Source organism: Colletes latitarsis, chromosome 8 (assembly GCF_051014445.1).
Source record: "Colletes latitarsis isolate SP2378_abdomen chromosome 8, iyColLati1, whole genome shotgun sequence".
Taxonomy (NCBI): Eukaryota; Metazoa; Arthropoda; class Insecta; order Hymenoptera; family Colletidae; genus Colletes; species Colletes latitarsis.
In genome coordinates this window covers 23,629,090-23,640,731 of record NC_135141.1, presented here as the reverse complement: position 1 = coordinate 23,640,731, position 11,642 = coordinate 23,629,090, and the positions used below count along the sequence as shown (strand labels likewise).

The 11,642-nt window shown below is 33.2% G+C and overlaps 3 protein-coding genes across 3 annotated transcripts; 1 reads left to right on the top strand and 2 right to left on the bottom strand.

Moving 5' to 3' along the window:
* The first annotated feature begins 1,595 nt into the window (after nt 1–1,595).
* On the top strand, nt 1,596–4,921 carry LOC143344842 (nucleolar MIF4G domain-containing protein 1). The gene is made up of 8 exons (XM_076771356.1): nt 1,596–2,380; nt 2,499–3,019; nt 3,093–3,377; nt 3,454–3,641; nt 3,720–3,895; nt 3,990–4,342; nt 4,423–4,554; nt 4,627–4,921. The coding sequence occupies exons 1-8, from the start codon at nt 1,939–1,941 to the stop codon at nt 4,915–4,917; spliced, it is 2,388 nt and encodes a 795-aa protein (XP_076627471.1). The 5' UTR covers nt 1,596–1,938; the 3' UTR covers nt 4,918–4,921.
* A 116-nt stretch (nt 4,922–5,037) lies between these two features.
* On the bottom strand, nt 5,038–7,670 carry LOC143344865 (lysozyme). The gene is made up of 4 exons (XM_076771406.1): nt 7,450–7,670; nt 5,576–5,767; nt 5,421–5,494; nt 5,038–5,300 (listed from the first exon to the last, which is right to left on the bottom strand). Exons 1-4 carry the CDS (start codon nt 7,508–7,510, stop codon nt 5,160–5,162), a joined length of 468 nt encoding a protein of 155 aa, XP_076627521.1. The 5' UTR covers nt 7,511–7,670; the 3' UTR covers nt 5,038–5,159.
* Nucleotides 7,671–9,620: 1,950 nt separating this feature from the next.
* On the bottom strand, nt 9,621–11,510 carry Eef1beta (elongation factor 1-beta). The gene is made up of 4 exons (XM_076771399.1): nt 11,487–11,510; nt 10,925–11,151; nt 9,980–10,410; nt 9,621–9,836 (listed from the first exon to the last, which is right to left on the bottom strand). The coding sequence occupies exons 2-4, from the start codon at nt 11,137–11,139 to the stop codon at nt 9,682–9,684; spliced, it is 801 nt and encodes a 266-aa protein (XP_076627514.1). The 5' UTR covers nt 11,140–11,151; nt 11,487–11,510; the 3' UTR covers nt 9,621–9,681.
* Between the last annotated feature and the right edge of the window lie 132 nt (nt 11,511–11,642).

The window sequence follows — 11,642 nt, the reverse complement described above, 5'->3', positions numbered from 1 at the left end:
CGAAAAATTCCGGCCGGAGAAATTTTAAAGAGCTATTACGTAATATTACATAATGTTACGTAATATTATGTAATTTTTGCCGAAAAATCCCGGCCGCGAAAAATTTTAAGAAGCTATTACGTAATGCTACGTAATATTACGTAACGGCTTTTTAAAATTTTTGCCGAAAAATTCAGGCCGGAATTTTAGCCGCTGTCTGAAACTTCTTGGAAATTTCAGGGATTCCGAGAAGTTTCAGGGACGCCGGTAAGTTTCAGGGATCCGAGAATTTTCAGGAATTCTTAGAAATGAGAGAGGGGGGTAAAAAATGATGAGAGAATACATAGAATTCTTTGAAATTATATCATTTATTGTCATAGATTTACATTATACAAAACTTTAATACATATTAACGTATTATATTATATTACATCATGTCACAAGTTGTCAGCAACGGTCAGCAGTGGTCAGCAGAGGCCAACGGAGGCCAGCAGAGGCATGCAGAGGCAAGTAGAGTCCAGCAGGGGCAGGCAGTAGCAAGTTGTAAGCGTTGTACGTTGTCGGAAGCATCAGGGGTGGTCAGCTGTGGTCAGCAGAGGCTAGCAGTGGCAAGCAGTGACAAGCAGAGTCCAGCAGGGGCAGGCAGTAGCAAGTTGTAAGCGTTGTACGTTGTCAGAAGTATTAGGAGTGGGCAGTAGCGGTCAGCAGAGTCCAGCGGAGGCAGGCAGAAATCAATAGTAATCGTTATATACGTTGTCAGAAATATAAGCGGTGGTCAGCAGTGTTCAGCAGAGGCTGGGAGAGGCTAACAGTAGCCAGTCGTAATCGTTATACGTTGTCAGAAGTAACAGGAGTGGTCAGCAGCGGTCAGCAGAGGCCAATGGAGACCTGTTGACGGGAGGTCGGATATTAGTTGTTCAAGGGCGAGAAGGGAAGTGTGAACCTTTCTCTCTCGACTCCCACGAGACGGTCCGAAATTACTTTGGGCAGCTTCAGAATAATCGAGAAAGAGAGCATGTGTCAGTTTGCCTTTGTCGACTTTTCGAAACTCTACGAGCTCACGTACACGTGATCTGACATAGTGTGAGAGAGCACCTTCGGTGCCTTTCTGGCATCCCTGATCAAAGATAAAATTGTATGAATCAGTGATGCCACTGTTGTAGGACTTTTTAAGACTTGTTAAAACAGAGAAAGGATTAATCGGTGCTAGTGACTTTCGCTTTGATGCTAAAACGCCCAAGTTTGTCGTAGAATAGTTCGTTACCTACAACGCCAGATGGCGCGTATTTTTCGACCTCAAACCCTCTGGTGCTAAAACGCCCAAGTTTGTCGTGGAATAGTTCGTATCGTCCACGCTAGATGGATTTCTCGAGAAGCTTGGGCTTTTTAGCACCAGAGGTTTTGAGGTCGGTAAATAAGCGCCATCTAGCGTCGGAGGTACCGAACTATTCCACGACAAACTTGGGCGTTTTAACACCAGAGGGTTTGAGGTCGAAAAATAAGCGCCATCTAGCGTTGTAGATAACGAACTATTCCACGACAAACTTGGGCGTTTTAGCACCAGAGGGTTTGAGGTCGAAAAATAAGCGCCATCTATCGTTGAAAATAGCGAACTATTCCACGACAAACTTGGGCGGCTGGGCAGTCGAGATTCGAAATTGTATGCCATTGACACGAGGACAGACTTCAGCTGTTCAAGAGCAAGAAGGAAAGGCTCCCGTTCACGTTCTTCGTCGATTTTCCGAAGTTACATGAAGTGTTGACCTGGCGTAGCATGTGGCTTATGCGGTAGGATATGTCGACTTTCCCCACCACTCCGTTAAATGCTATGGAAGTTCGTCGTTACTATTGTCGATTTCGATGCACTCAATTATGCCCGATTTGGCCACACTGAGTAAGAATGAAAGTAAATGAATTTTGAAGTCGATACTTTTATAAGTTTTATTAAATTAAATAACTATGAGTTCGTTTAAACGATCGAAAGTAAAGAATAAAGAAAGGAGAAATGCAAGTTCAAAATTGGTAAAGAAATCACGTAAACAAATGCGTAAAGAGGCAAGGAAGCAAAAGAAAACAGATAGAGCAATTTATTTTCAAAAGAAAAGTGAATTGTGTATTACAGGTACTCGTAGTAACAAACGATTAAAAGTAGTTACAGCCAACGAAGATGAGAATGGCGATGATTGTACAATTGACAAGACTATTAATTTGCAACAAAAAACTGTCAAGGAAAAAAAACGACAGAAAGTAGAACGCAAAAAAAACAATGAAAAATGTGAATTACTTAAGGAAGCAAACTTGAAAGAAGATAAAATCATTAAAAAATTGGAGAAGCAATTGAAATTAAATAAAAGAAAGAAGAAGTCAATTCCTCAATCTTTTGTAGCAGATGGTTTAGATTGTATCCTTTTTGTTTTATTTGACGATTTATTTTGTCCTATAATGTTTATTAGGATAAACGATTATATGTCTGAAAAATTACTTTTGGCTAAGTGAATAGTTCCTTAATATGAATACAGATCTTTTGGATTTTTGTTTAGAAGAAGATAGAAAATGCATGGTAGAAACAGAAAGGGAACAATTAGAAAATGAAATTAATAATGAATTTGAAGCAGATTTCACTATGGCTGTAAAAGAAAATCTGATAGAAAATGTGCAAACTAATGATGAATTGTTTAAGAGTAATGAAAATGAAAATGAAGACACAGATAATAGTTCTATTTGCATAAGTGAAGATCTTGCAGCTAACAGCAGCAATTTAAAAATATGTATGAACAACAAAATAAAACCTGATGCTAGACAAAATGAAAAATCTGTAAATATCAATATTAAAGATGAAGGTTTATGGGAAGACATCTATGGAAGAAAAAGGGATAAAGGTGGTAATATTGTTCATGAAGTTAGAAGATATATTCCTCCAGCTGCACGTATTATTCCAAATGGAAATATGGATTCTGAAAAATTACTTTCTTTGAGAAAACAATTAAAGGGATGTTTGAATAGAGTAGCAGAACATAACATTCACACTATAGCTAATCAGGTAATAATATATGTTAAAGAAATAGGGATGTAAAAATAATAAATTTGTTCATTATATAATTTGCATATTATAGATAGAAGAAATGTACATGACACACAGTCGTAATAATATGAATTACATGTTATCAAATTTAGCATTTGAAGCTTTAGTTGCACATGTACTTACACCAGACCGTCTCATTTGTGAACATATGATGTTAATTGCTATTCTACATGCTAATGTTGGTGTTGAAATTGGTGCTCACTTTTTAGAAACACTTGTCAAAAAATTTGTGAAAACAATGGAAGTACCACAGGATGTAGAGAACAAAGAATTAGATAATGTGATTCTCATGATTTCCCATCTATACAACTTTAAGGTACAATAATTTTATTAACTGATCATTAATTAAAATAGATGCTGGATTGTATTTTCCTTAATTGAATTTAATACAGGTATATGGGCATAAACTTCTCTATCAAATACTCAATACACTTATGATCAAATTCACAGAGAAAGAGATTGAATTGATATTGCTTATTTTAAAAACAGTCGGATTTCCACTGCGAAAAGATGATCCAATTGCTTTGAAAGAATTTATACACAATTTGCAACAAAAGGCTAGCAATAGTGATAGACAAAGGTAAGTTTTGTACATTAATTATTTCAAAGATAGAAACTAGCATAGATACTTGATTTACATAATATTGTTATTATTCAGTTCAAGAGTTAAATATATGTTGGATGTTTTGTTAGCAATAAAGAATAATAACATCAGTAAAATACCTCAATATGACTCTTCACATGTGGAACATTTAAAGAAGATAATAAAAAATGTTATACGCAAAGGCAATAGTATAACACAATTTAATGTGTCTCTAGAGGATTTGTTACATAGTAAGCAATATTGTTGAGTTAAACTACAGAGTATTGCAATCATCTTTGGCACTTAAACAGTTAAAATACTGTATTCAATTGTTTCTTCCAATAGCTGATGAAAATGGAAAATGGTGGATCATTGGTTCAGCTTGGACAGGATCGAATAATATGGACAATCAAGGAAAGGCAGAAAGACAAAATAAACTTAACTTCGGCAAAAAAATATTAGATCTGGCACAGAAGCAAAGAATGAACACGGATACAAGAAAAAATATTTTTTGCATTCTTATGACAGCTGAAGACTACTTAGATGCTTTTGAAAAACTTCATCATCTTGGTTTGAAAGATCAACAAGGAGATGAAATTGTACATGTATTAATGCATTGTTGTTTGCAAGAAAATAAGTTCAATCCTTACTATGCGGTATTGGCGCAAAAATTATGCGAATATAACCGAAAATACCAAGTATAGTATTCTAATTTCATATGTTGCACAAATGCACACACAAGCATATATAGATATGTAAATTATTAATAATATTTTAGCTCACAATACAATACGCTTTATGGGATAAATTGAAAACACTGGAAATTTATGGAACAAGACAGCTAAACAACCTGGCACGATTTTTTACCTATTTATTCATTGAAAAATGTCTGGCTTTATCAATTTTAAAAGTAAATTCTATATTTTTTACTATATTTTATGAATGGTTTGCCGTGTATAATGAATTCTTTTCTTTATTATAGGTTATTGAATTCACAGAATTAGACAAATCTACTATGAAACTCCTTAGACAAATCATATTAGGTATTCTATTGCACAAAAATGAACAGGCTTGCCTGGAAGTATTTAAGAGAATATCCATTTCTCCTCAATTGCAAACTTTTAAAGAAAGTCTTCGCTTATTCATCAGTTGTTTTCTAATAAAAAATATAAATTCGAGTGACATGTTAGATACGAAAATAATGATGTTAAAGAGAAGAGCTGAATTAGTAGATAAAATATTAATTTTAGATGGGTCCAAGGTTATATTTTGATACTAGTAAAATATAATAAATTCTCCAATGTTAACATAATTGTAAATAATACCTTCTATGTACCACCCTTTTTTTTCTTTCCTACGTCACGTTTTTGAAGGGAATTGAACTAGAACGATGTCAGATTATTTTTTAAGTTTATTTGATCAGTTTGTAAACCTTGCAATGAGAATAAATGTAATATAATTTTATAATTCAATATTCATATCTTGTCATGTGTGCACGTCATTAAAAGTTTGTTATTAAACCGTCTCGAAGGTTTTCATACAAAGCTTATAAGTATTTTCGTATTTTGCATCTAGAGGAGCACTGCATCCGTATCCACCCAATCGATGAATGCGTAGAAAGTCGTCACAATTGATGTTACCATCTCCATTACAATCCTATAAACGAGGAAAGATGAGACAAAAAAACAATTATGATTGCTTCGAATATAGTATTCCAATATTTATTCTAAATATGTATGTGTACGTGCATACAGATGTGTTTATTTGAAAATTTACCTGAGCAAATTTGTCCATGTAACCCTGTACCGCACGAGCCGCACAATACGGGTCGTTTACGCATCGTGAATACGCTAAACGAAAGAAAACATCTTTATAAAACAAAAAAAAAGATTTTTATTTATGTATATGCATCGACAGTATTTCATAATAACCGTCTTTGTCCTGATCCGAACTCCCATCAAGTTTTGGTTTTCCACCATCGGCCCAATAACCCCATGTTATACGAAATGCTCCACAAACAGAACCGTCGCAACCCAATGTGACATTGCATCCGGAAGCAGCTTCGCATATGCATCCGAAACAAGTTTTTGATATCGTTACACCCCCCGATACTGGTGCTTGTGCTGTGTAAAAGAAGTCTCATAATTTTTCGTTCGGTATAGTTTTCAAAAATAACGAAGAGTGAAATATGGATAAAAAAGAAGAAAATAATAATAAGTATTTTTATTATTATTAGCTTTTTATTTCAACGCATTGACTGGATTTCCTTGAACTTGTTGTCAAGCATAGTTCATTACACCTTGGGAGAACCATTCGTAAATAGCGCCGGTTGTAATATTATGCTTATATAGAAAACCGGATTTCATCTTAACGCAGTTTTACACTCAGTAAAAAAATGAAAAGATAACCTGAATTCTACTATATCCTTGTCTTCATTCTTGAACATTCTTAATCTATGCAATTTAAACTATTCATAAGCTTAAAAACAATCAAGAATTTTATATAACATTGTATTGAGTTCAGCTAAACTACTTCGATGATGATATGACTAATATTAGTAAAATATAATGTGATATAATGTTATTTACGACTTATTTGTGATAAACTGCAATTTATGTACTCTACATGACTACAGTGTTTCTCAAACTGTGGTTTACGGACATCTAAGGATTCGCAAATTTGTGATAAGAGCAGTGACGCGTTATCCTATTGGCAAACAAGACATCCGTTGAGGACCTCGATCAAAGATAAATTCAAAAGTTCTAATGTAAGTATTCAAGATAGTGATCTTGAACGCCAATATATGTAGACTCTAAAGAAATTTAATCTCTATTTCCTGTTCATTCGTATAAAACACTATAAAACTTTGAAAGTAATTACAAAGAACTCTCGTCGTTACCTTATCAAGATAGAATGTTCTTTGTTTAGATATTTTTTAATATCGAAGGACACGTCGTTGAATTACAATATAGTAGTAAGTGTATACAAGGAAGGAGAATACAAAAAAAAGCTTGTGCTACGAGTAGTTGAAAATAAAATTCGAAATGCAATAATGTTCGTATCGAACCGCATCAACCATGTATTATCATTCAAGGTCGTTATTTCGAACGCTTAAATTAGAATTTTAAATATAAAAATGTAACTATTGCATCTGTCTTTTGGGATAAAATATTTTCTTCGTCTTCGTAGTTGTTCTTTGAATTGTAAATTATTCATCTTATAAATCTTAACCTTGAAATATCCTTGACGCTTTTACGTGGGCCCAAAAAACGTCATCACACTATGTCTCTCGTGAAATCAAACAATTTTTGTCTTAAACATTCTTCCTCGTCTTTAAAAATAAACGAGTTAGCCAGGTAACCTGTCATAAATGCCTCATTCTATAGAATATATACAAAATTTTGTTCTAAAAATCGTATTCAATCCACTCGATTTAAATATAATAGAAAATTATAAAATATAAATACATGATTTTGAAGACAGCTAGACAGTGTGCAATGAAATCTCGATTTAAAAAAGAGAATTCTACAGTTCCCCATATTATTTTATGATTGAATAACTTCTTTTATTTCAAAAATAATAATTTAATACTATTCTAGAGGTCCTCTAAAGTTTTCTTCCATTTTGGGATCTAAGGAAGATGATGTGTGAAATACTTTATTCTATAGGATTTAAACAATACTCTACCATAAAGAATTATGATTAATATTTAATAGATGTTAGGAATTGATATTTAATTTAAATGAGATTGCAACAAAAATGATTGTTTGCGTACTTATACTTGAAATGATAGGTGTCTACTTACCGCAAATTAATATTACCGGCAATAAACACGCAGTAAACAAAATATTCGATAAAAGGGCCATGTTTCTACTATTTCCGTACTCGAGTGATTTGTTATTCGACGGATAAGCTAATTATCTTTGAACTCGTAATGTACTTAATATTTGGGAATTCCCTCGCGACACTTGACACGATATTCACTCCGATATTCCGTTCTTTCGTTCTTTTATATAGAAAACAGTTGTAGCGTGTGCGGCAAGTGGGCGGTGAACGTGTGAGTCGTCTACAGAAGTGGGGATTTCAACAGAGGTCAGTGGCAAGGACTGCAATCCTTTGAGAATGATCGCGATTGAAAAACAAAGATTCGTATCTTCTTTTGGAATTCGAGTTGTCGCGACATTGTAGTTACCAGAAGGAAATAACTTTCTCTTTTTGTAAGTGATATCTATCAAATTGAATATAAGTTTAAGGTCGAAATTAAACAAATCGTACATTTCGATTTGTATTATGCATTTGAATTTTGATTTAGCATTCATAGACAATTCAAGGTCATGGCAACATAAAAAATGAAAGATTACATCGGCTGATGACTTTTTATTTACGAAATATCAAATTCGTTTAAGCAATCGTGCTCAATGTTCAGACTCATATAGATATTAACATTTTCGAGAACCGTACGATCGAATTCGATTAGATATTGATTCTTTAGTCATGTATCCTTTTATTCGTACTTTTCCGGATCAAATTTTTCATCTATAATTAATACAATATTGAACATGAACAAAGTCAGTTCGAAAAAATTTTTCTAGCCTCATGTGTATTAACCAAGGGCTGTTTGTTGCATGATATTCACAGACACAGTAATAAGGAGACAGAGCATAAAACAAGGAACGGTGTTTTCAGAGCGGCGAAGTGTGAGGGGGAATGTCGTCATGTTAAAACCCGGATTCCCACACACTGAAGCCTAAGTGTGCCATGTGTATATGAATGCTAGAGTAGACTGTGCAACATCTATAATACGAAAAACTCTCAGAGTTTACACTATTTTCTGCAATTAATTAATAATTCAATAGTTTATAGAGTCCCCTGTAAGATAAACTCAGGTCTTCATATTCGAAAGTATAAAAATTTGTTATAATTCTTTTTTCTGCAATTATAAATCATAATTGTTAAAATTTTTTTACGATTTTGTTACATTATATAAATTATGTATATCCAAATGGAAGTATAAAAATATCCTTCGTTGCTTGATTACTTTATTCATCTTTGATGCATTATCGATTGAATGAATAATTTTATGTCCCACTGTACTTCTCGGTGGACGCTATAAGACATAGAAGGATGCGATCATCCTTTTCCGATCATGATCGGGCACGCTCCAATAACGCTCACCTCTCTAGGGATCTCAACTTGAGATTTTCATCTCAATTAGTCCACTTTTCGCGTGCATCGGTTGATCCATACCAACGTGTTTATTGGAAAAGCTACATATGTATACCATAAACGACTCGCATAATATACAAACAACGGAGAATAGAGAATGACAGTCTCTTCTACTCTCCATAGCACAAATTTTTTGTAATTAATTTTCAGGATCTTAACATACATGGTATTCATTGCTTTTATATGTGGATTTTTCGGACTACGGTCAATGTTTCATGTATTTGATTAACATTATTTACCTGGCAAATTATTCAAGAAGTATGCAGAAGTGTATGAACTTAGTGGTTCTACAACAAGTTAGAAACGCTTCGAAAAGGTGTTTAATAAACGACAATAAGATATACTTCTTAATTAGGAAAATGGAGTTTCATTATATAATTGTTGTCATTAAGGAATTATCAAATTTGTTGAAAAGTAATTGCATGACATTGATACACATGTTTTAATCAATAGTAACACGGTATTCTAAATTAGCCTTAATAACATTGCATGCTAACAAAGAATTATATTTTAATCAATAAAGAAAGTATACTCTTTCCATCATCTACTGCCAAGTAGTTACACGAATATAAAATATCAAATTTTGAAATAGGCAAAGAACATATTAAATTTAAAACGTGAAAGTTACAATCTATTTTTGTTACTATGGCAGAATCACTCAAATAAACACACTATTTAAAGCTTTGCTAATATATTACCACTGAAGTTGCATTAGTAATTCTTCAGGATCATCCAATAACAAATTATATATACAAAACAATGGTTATTATTTATTAAGTTTATATTAAAAGTAACGGGCATAAACAGTCATTTATATTTTATTGAATGATTCAATGTCGACAGATTGAACTAATTCTTCAAAACTTTCAATTTGGTCCACCAGTAAGTCCACAGATACCTTGTCATCTTCTATGACACATATTATTCTGAATTTATTAATTCCATAACCCACAGCTACCAGTTTAGCTGAAAACATGAAGTTAGTTTTCATTATTTATAAAATGTATAAGACTTCACAAAAGTAAAAAAGGTTAAGATAAGGTACAAAAAAAATATTTTGGTTTTGAGCAGCAAAGAGTTAAATTCAAACAGGTAAAGAGCCAACTTACAAACTCCCCAAACTAATCCATCCATTTGAATAGATCTGACAGCTTTTTCCATAGCATTCATATCCGTATCATCTCCCCATGGTTTAACATCCAATACAAGACTAGACTTAGCAATGACTGCTGGTTTTTTAGATTTCTTCTCTGCATATGCCTTTAATCTTTCCTCTCTGATTCTCACAGCCTCTGCATCTTCCTCTTCATCTGATCCAAAAAGATCCACATCTTTATCATCATCTTCAGTTTTAGCTATTGTTGTTGCATTATTAGAGTTATCACTATTTAAGAAGTTAGGTGCCTTCTTTTCTCCAGGAAGTGTCTTTAAATCATACAATCTGATGTGATTATACCATCGTAAAAGATGAGGATTCGAAGATGTTGGAGGTTTTCCTAAAGCTTCTAAGACTGCCACATCAGCTTGACTGGGTTGCCACCTTGAAAGAATTGTTTATTATTCAATTTTCTCGTCTAATGTGAAGTGCTTATGTCAATGGAAATCATATAATTGCATTTTTAACGAAACGTCAAAAATAGACACGTGATTACACATCACGGATGTTGTAATGATTAAAGGATGGTACACAATATTAAATGTATCTATATATAACAGCTCTAATTACAGTCGCGTACAAACTACTAGATAATAGTTTTTCTAACGATAAGTTCGATTTTCATTCACATTTTTGATACGCATATGGATCGGGTGGCTTAAGGGAAGTTCGAAAACATTTACAAAAATAAAAATCAAACATAGATTATTGCAAATATTGTATATAGACTGATAAAAATAATGTCAAACGACATCGAGACTGTCATACTGAAAAGTTTATTTAGTTCAAAGACGTTACTCGATACAGAAAGAAGAAAAACGAATATGTTGCACTAAAATGCCGACAAGATGAGCACGTGTACCGCAATAAAATTCTACAATAATGGAAATAGACTCACCCTTCGATATAACTATGATCTGCTAAATAAGAATTTAAATCTTTGATACCCTTATCAGTCTTAAGATCACCATTAGCCATCGCGAAAATGCAGGTAAAAAGATAGTACTTGATGGGAGCTGATGGTAACAAAGTACCCTCTATCTGCTCACCGGAAGAGAAAGCTACATGCGGTGAAAACTTGACGATTCGTTGCTCGATGCAACATGACGTCATTCCGGTACATTACTGTCGGGAAATAAAAAAGTAACTAGTAACTGGTTGGTAAATAGAAAACCCAAATTATGAAACCTAATGATCCCCCTTTATCTGTTCTAAAGTCCTATGTCATTCAAAATTACGAAACTACTATTCTTCACTATAATATCAAACGCAAACTCTTGTACTTTTTCAATATTGCACCGATTGCACTTTTAGCCATCGTTAGTCAAGTTATCTTGGTCTTAGCTATATTTGTTTTTATTCTACATTATTGTTTAGAAAGGTATACGAGTCGTAATTACTATTATTGTATGTTTCATCTATCTACAAAGATAGTTCAAAATTATATTCGTGTAGATTACTTCATGTAAAGAGGTATTGCGAAGTAGAATATTTTTTCGAGAAAGAACGAAATGTATATTAATAGCGTGTTGCGTATATAAGTACATATAGTCTTCTTACCTTATGTAGCCAAACAATTATTTATACAAAATTAATTTATTTTTGGTTGATCTTGT